The following is a 7,572-nucleotide window of genomic DNA, read 5'->3' as shown; positions in this document are numbered from 1 at the left end:
AAAGTTGTATAATTCTTTTTAATTATTAATTAATATTACAACGCTAAAGCACAATTTACACTATGTACAAGCAATAAATTAATTAAAGTTTTAAAATATATTACCTAACCATCGTTGACGTCACTCATTATCAGTAGCATTATATCAATGATTTTTTTCAACAAATAGCATACATTAGATTTACAACAGAGTTTAGTGCATAGTTTATGCAAGTAAAAATTATAAGTTAATAACAGTCGAACAAATAATTTAAAACGCTCTAAATTGAAATATCACGAATTATTGAATTGAAAATACTGAATAGATACTTGGTAATCGGTAAAAAAAAATATCAGTAAATCGGCGTACAAAGCCAAATGCATATACTTATGATTTAACAGTGTTTATTTTTTACCTTATAGATAAATCTTAATTCAATTTTATAAATCCAATTTATTTAGAAGCGATCACATACGTTGATAGCATTTGGCAGAAATTTTCATTAAAATGCTTTTGTTGAAATATTATAATGTGTGTAATGAAAATCGCATACATCTATAACAAAATACTATATGTAACTTGTATATAATTACACTTCTTTTCGAAGCACCTAGCATTGCATTGTTCGATTTCGATATTAGTTATTATTTTCTGTGTGACATAATGAGGATAGAATATCCTCATACCACCGCCCATTCGTTTCAAATGTTTCCAACTGTTTGGTAAGGTCTTCTATTTGCTCTCCAAGTGTTTCTTCTTTCACAAAAGCTTGAAGTTGTGGTGCACTTTGACATTCTCGATAAAATGCTCCCAAATCGCTATTGGTATTAGTCACCGCGAAAGGGGTTTTCTGAAATTGCAATAACCGAAGTTTAGACACATACTACCATAAGCGAACCATCAGCGTAGGAACGTTAATTACCAAATCTACCATAATAAAATCGTCGTTGGCACTGGTCATTGAGCAACTGCTTCTCCTAGATCCATTTTGGGAGTTGCACTTTGACGTTGTGTTATCGTTTGCGAGTCTTTCGTTATTTCCATTGCTGCTATCTGTTGCGGTAGTTGTTGCAGTCTTTGTGTTTGTAGTCTCAGCCACTGAGACTGGAGGGGGTGAAGTTTGTCTGGGAGTTAACAAAGAACTAAAAGGTACGTCTGGTATAGCAAAATCCTCTTCGTTAACAGTAACTGGCTTATTAACTACGAATGCTCCAACTTTGATAGTATCACTGAGGGATTTTGATGTTTCTTCACTAGAATACAAATTTTAAAATATTGTTTAACATGATCCATGTTTTACTTGAATTAAAAGAAATTATATCAGGCGTAACTTACTTCTGTTGATATCTCGCGTGACGAGGGCTTAAGTCAGAATGAAAGTGATCACTCTTTAACATTATTGAATCACGGCCGGTATGAGTAGGAGATATAGTCATTTTTGTCCTATATGAAACAGATAAGTGGATTGTACCCACAGGTGTGTACAGCTGACCTACTCTGACATTTTTATAATTGTCACCTAAAAACAGATATTCGTTTTAATCTTCATTATCTCCATTGCAATGAAAATAAAGCAATGTTAGCAGTAGAAATAAAATTATAAAACTACATCGTGTACCTAATGTATGTAGCTGAGGTTCTCCCATATAAATTCTATAACAAATAACATAGGAATCTGGACCTTGTCTTCTGCTCAATTTGTAAGCTGGGGTAATTCTTGATACAGATAGTAATGATTTCAGTAAAATACCCATTCTGTTGTATACAGTATATGTTACTCTTATAGTGGGATCACTATGTTCTGGCAAAATACCAAGGCTCCATGTTTCTAAAACCATTGTGTCACCTTCAACGGTTCTCAAAGAGATTTCGATACAGAGAGGTATGGTTGAATTTATTATTTCTCCACACAGCGCTCTTTTAGCTTCGGCCAAAACTTCCGGTACATCATGAATAGCTAGGTTGAACTATACAATGAAAGGATACATATGTAGAAAACTGTAAACATCACCATTAAATCATGATCATTTGTATATGCACGTATGACAATTATATTATTTATCATACTCAGCGATATTAAATTTTCATTAGATACAGTTACTACCAAAGTATCTTTCAAGTATACCAAGTAAAAGAAAAAAGAAACTGATGAACCAAAGAGGTTTCAAAAAGTGTAGTACAATGATAAACAAAAGAGCTTACCCAGTCTGTTCCAGATGAATTTGGTTTGCACTTTGTGCTGACTTTTTCGCCTGACCTCGACTGTACTATAATTTGAGCTGCTTTTAATGCCAAGAATTTGGTGAACTTATCCAAGTCCTTTTTATCTTGCATACTCAATTTCAATGTGGACATTTTAGTGTTGCTTTCTTTGTACAATTATTTTCAAAGAAACACTGTTATCCAATCGAAACATCGGATTTCACTAAACTGAATAGAATTTTGAATGTGCTAAAGCATCTCCACGAGCCGTCTGTAAAACTACATGGTGAAATCGTTTTTGACACTGGCACGTGTGAACCATCGCACTCGAAATAGCAAACGATTCCTCTTCTTCTTATGACTTAATGCGGAAACTCCATCCGAAAAATAATAATTTGACAACAGCATGGGCATCATATCGTAGCATTGTATTGCATACAGCTGCGTGGCAGATGATGTACAGTGTTGATTCGATTTTATTTGAAACAGACTTCTGACCACTAGTAATCTAGATACAGGGATGAACTCGAAAATATTAATGCAGTCGTTTGATCAATGCGAGTATCGTTATTCTTGAATATGTTTAGTATCGAGTATTATAGTTCTTATTTTTCACTATTCTAACGACACGCCGTGGATCGATCGTGTTTCGTATCGCAATTAAGTACCACGGTGTAAGAAGCGTTCACATGAAGAACATGCGACCATCACAATCCGCTGACTCAGTAGGAAGGAAACTTTTTTACATGCATTTGCATTTATTTGTAGAACGAGGAAGAAGGGAAAGGCGAGAAATACTTCCTTGTTAACAGTTCAAAGTTTAGAAATTACGTATCATGACACTAAGTGTGTTCGGAAAACAATCGCAAGCACCACGGCACTGTAAAAAAGATCTCACCATCTCGGCTATCTCTAGTATGTTGAAGCTAGACTTGTGGAAAACCTTAAACAATGTTCAAGAGAGGAAACGAGACAAATATATCGGCAAACTTCAGGTAGTCGTAGTTTAGGGGTTTCCACACTCTGGTACAAGCCACGGTGATGATTTGAAGCATGAAGACTCTATAAGGAGATCCAACTCCATACGAAAGTTACTAGAAAACTGTTATCAAAATCCCGGTGCGCAGGACCCAGAGCCAAACTCCGAGTTGACTTCAGCGACAGTTACGGAAAAAGTAGGAAACTCCGGGACCAGGATAGAGAAGGCGATACTACAATTGCAGGAGAGACGAGGACAGGACGCGATTAGGCTAGCATGATTTTTTTTCCAGGATATTGAAGCAAAGAAGCAATATTTTCTAATAATTCTGGTTTTAATATATTCGTTACACTTTGGCGGATGCGACTCCAAGGTCTGATTTTCCAATTTCGCCCTTAAAACTTTATAAACAATAAAATAAAGATAGCAAACGTACTTTTATTGCTTATAAAGTTTTAAGGCCGAAATTGCAAAATCAGGCCTTGGAGTCGCATCCGCCAAAGTGTAACGAATATATTAAAACCAGAATTATTGGAAAATATTGCTTCTTTGCTTCAATATCCTGGAAAAAAAATCATGCTAGCCTAATCGCGTCCTGTCCTCGTCTCTCCTGCAATTTTTGTATCGCCCTCTCTGTTCTTATCCCGGAGTTTCCTACTTTTTCCGCAACTGTCACTGAAGTCAACTCGGAGTTTGGCTCTGGGTCCTGCGCACCCTGAAGTTATGAATATTTCGTCACTTGCGCTGATATATATATGCAATATATATATATTGTAGCTGTGCGCACTAGTGCCGCGAGTGGCCGAAAGGGATTTTGATAACACTTCTACACTACACAGTTGGAACTCCTTATACAGTTTTCATGTTTGAAGCCATCTAGCAAATGTAAGCTAAAACGCAGTTCTGTTTCCTTCCTCATACCGCCAACAGATGGCAGACGCTGACTGTGAATGTGAAAATCACTAGATAAACAGAATACCAATTGGAATACATTTTGAATCAAATATATATAAACCGCTCAATTTTAAATAGCAAAATATTGTTTATTATTGTTAAATCTGAGTGAAAGCAAAAGTAAGAAAAGAGTGCTCAGAAAACAACGATCCATACTACATTTGATTTGATTTTTATTCGCTTCCTGAATAATTAACAAAAATTTGTTATGACAAATATATGTAACGCGGAGAAACTCAATAAAAGAATTCAACGTAAATAAAAACATAGGTCTTAATTTTAGTCTACTTTGTAATGAGATAATTCTGAAGTGCATTCTTTTATTGATTTGTACACAACACTAAGGTTTAATACTTGCGCGATAAATCCACTACAAGTCTTTCGCAGAAATATTGCACACGAAGGTACCGTGGAATTTCGTCAGTTTCTATATATATATATCGTTCCGTGCAGAGTCACCTGAATTTGCAATGATAAGATATCTCGACGAAGGAGAAAAGGAGCAAGAGTACATTAGTACGTAGCATTACTTACATGATTGAATATATATGTGAAGATGAAAAAAATCAAGGTCGATATAATAGTAAAATTATTTATTAAAGATTTGTATGAATTCTCTATGATGTAATGATACCACGTGACTAGCCACGTGGTGATTGAGTACCGCCATTTTTCTTGCGTACTCTTGTTCTTTTCAACCACCTATGCAATTAAAAGTATGAAATTGTTCTTCAAGATTTTAAATTACATTTTTTGAAAAACGAAACTTCAACATCGATCTAGATGCAAGGATGCAATGTATTAATTAACCGAAAATAATCAATTCCAGAAAATGCAACATCCTTGCACCGCATGATTTGTGATTATTGATATCACATTTTCATTATCCTATTCGCTTTCACGACTTGCGTTTACTCACAGTTGGTTTATTGGCACGAATAAATTGAGGATGGTTTCGAAGAATTGCTGATAACAGAAACGTTATTACATATTTTATTTTATACGTTTCCGTGATTCTGTTAAAGTAACACGTGTCAATTTTTATAGAAAAAAAAAGAGGTAATAGTTTCGTTTAGAGAGCGTAACGATTAAAATAAGAAAGTTGTTACTTTTATGGTGGACTGTACAGTCACACCACACGGCATGCCAACTGCAATGGAAATTTCCACTGAAGCAGTCTGTTGCCACCGTCTTGTAGACGCTTCGTAGCCGCGCCTAAAAACCAGATTGCGTTCGCCAGGAGGCTAAACCGTAGGGCTTTCTTACCTTTTATCCAATTAGTTTCGATTGGTTGTATTTTGCGGTTTTCCGTGACACTCTGCGATTTAAGTGCATCCTTCTTAACAAGTCATAATTCCAGATCACGTCGTCGTTCCGCATGGAACGAATGACAGAACGTTGTAGGTGCATATTAATGTCGACCGTCAATCTCATAAATATATCATCAATACGATAATAACTACGATCTGAATATATATATTTTTTAATTTATTTTGTAGCCAGTCTAAAAAATTATATTCTGATTTAATTATTAAACGATTATTTAATGCAGGATATAAATAGCTGATAAATTATTATTCCTGTTTGTAGAAACGACCAATCGAAGTAATTGATACTTATCGATGAAATAAAATCACGGAAATGCAAAGGAGACTGGCATACGTCCATATAAAATGAACGCTACTCGTACCATTGAGTGACATTTAGTAAAGTCGTTTAAACGTGTAGTCATCGTGTATTGCCACTCTTTTCTTAATAAAGCCTGACTTACGAACAAGGTTTCCTCACAACTATGAGTCAAGAGTGCCATTATCATAGTGCAATGTTTCCACTCTTGTAACTTTTGACGATAATAGCGGAATGTATCGGTATCGAGTGAAATTATTAAATATTTCTTCGTCGGTAACCCACGTGGTAATTTGGTACTCGGTGCGCAGCGTATTATATGAGAAAATGCAATTAAAAAGTTCTATAAATATATATATAGGCTTCTTATTTGCATCGCAAAACGACTGCGATTATAGACTGAAAAATGTAAACACACCTGTGGTGGCGAATCGACTTTATTATTAGAACAGGAGCTAACATTTCAATTGGTAATTTCTGCGAGATAAAAACGCGAAAACTTATTCATTCTTCGTGATAGTGTAATAAGTAATTCGGGAAAAAATTAATAAGTTCGTGGAAATTTCTAGAGTAGGATTGTTTTGATGATTTGATCCACGGTTTTGGGTCCTTTTCAGGAGTCTGTTGTAGGTTATGTAACCACGTGTTCGAGGAAACAAAACGAAATTTTATTTGTATCGAAAACTTTTTCAATTCTGATTAGGTAACCACGTGGTCGAATAAATGAAAAATTAATCTCATTTGTAGTAAAAATTCTTGGGTCACAGTTTTATTAAGAAACAAAATATATTCTTTACATCAACGACTCGTGAAAAGGACCCAAAACAGTGAGTCGAGACGCAAGAATCTCAATATAAAGTTTGACGAAACGTACAATCATTCTTCTCCAAAAAGTTCTCCAAATCTTATTATTTTTAACTGTTATCGAAATTATGTTAAAATTAAAAGAAAAAAGAAACGCATAACGTCTGTTCAAAAGTGACCACGATTAACAGTGACGTTTGAAAATAAGACTGTCTTGGTTTTTCTCTTGGATCATGAAAATTTGTTTGAAAACAAAACGCGCTAGGAATTTTACGCTCGCGACGTCTGAAGGATGAACGAATTTCTGCACAAGCCACGTTTAGAGTGTCGCGTACTTTTGAATGGAAGTGTACATCGGGGGTCGAGGGGCCTCGCGTGGCCTGGTCCCCTCCCAAGATAAGAAGGCTTGTGGGGCCTTGTTGGACGTTTGCTATAGCGTTTGCAGGACTTACGCGCCTTCGTATTAGATATGTACGCAGTTCGGTCAACTGCAGCCACGCAGTTGCATTCGGTACGGTTAACCACGTGTACTAGCGGCAAGAAGGGTTAACCCTTTAAGGTTCTGTTGACAAGGTTATGTTTGGAATACACATTCATTAAATACTCAAACATAAAGTAATATACAAAAAGGAAAAATATATTCTTTGATTTTAGATTAATAATACATATAACACGCATGTTATAACAAAAGGAAAAAAAACAGGATTCATTAGATACAAAATAAAATACGCCGAAGCAAAGAAAATACAAGACTTAGAGAACGCGGTCCGCTCGCCCTACATGACCGGAAGTACAATCAGACATTTCGCAATCGGCGCGAATCAACATCGCGCCGCGTTTAAAACTTGCGTGATGCCGAAAGGAAACGAATGTAACCCTTTAAGGTTCGATCCATACTGCGCGGTACAGGGGCGCTAAAGTAGCGAACGACTGCTCTGGAGGTTATGTTTCGATTTGATAACTTCTCGATGTGTGTGTAGTTATCATGTCGATCTCTTACAACACTGTATGACCACTTTTTACGCTCC

The 7,572-nt window shown here is 35.8% G+C and overlaps 1 protein-coding gene across 2 annotated transcripts; it reads right to left on the bottom strand.

The window, feature by feature from the left end:
- Positions 1–3,324, bottom strand: LOC128872265 (autophagy-related protein 13). 2 transcript variants are annotated; one of them, XM_054114903.1, is made up of 5 exons: positions 2,182–3,324; positions 1,598–1,946; positions 1,315–1,498; positions 911–1,232; positions 1–829 (listed from the first exon to the last, which is right to left on the bottom strand). In XM_054114903.1, the coding sequence occupies exons 1-5, from the start codon at positions 2,332–2,334 to the stop codon at positions 617–619; spliced, it is 1,221 nt and encodes a 406-aa protein (XP_053970878.1). In that variant the 5' UTR covers positions 2,335–3,324; the 3' UTR covers positions 1–616. The 2 variants fall into 2 exon arrangements, with proteins under 2 accessions (XP_053970878.1, XP_053970782.1); XM_054114807.1 differs by having other exon boundaries at positions 902–1,232; positions 2,182–3,313.
- Between the last annotated feature and the right edge of the window lie 4,248 nt (positions 3,325–7,572).

Source organism: Hylaeus volcanicus, chromosome 1 (assembly GCF_026283585.1).
Source record: "Hylaeus volcanicus isolate JK05 chromosome 1, UHH_iyHylVolc1.0_haploid, whole genome shotgun sequence".
Lineage (NCBI taxonomy): Eukaryota > Metazoa > Arthropoda > Insecta > Hymenoptera > Colletidae > Hylaeus > Hylaeus volcanicus.
Note: the sequence above shows the minus strand (reverse complement) of the source record. Positions and strands in the feature narration are given on the sequence as shown.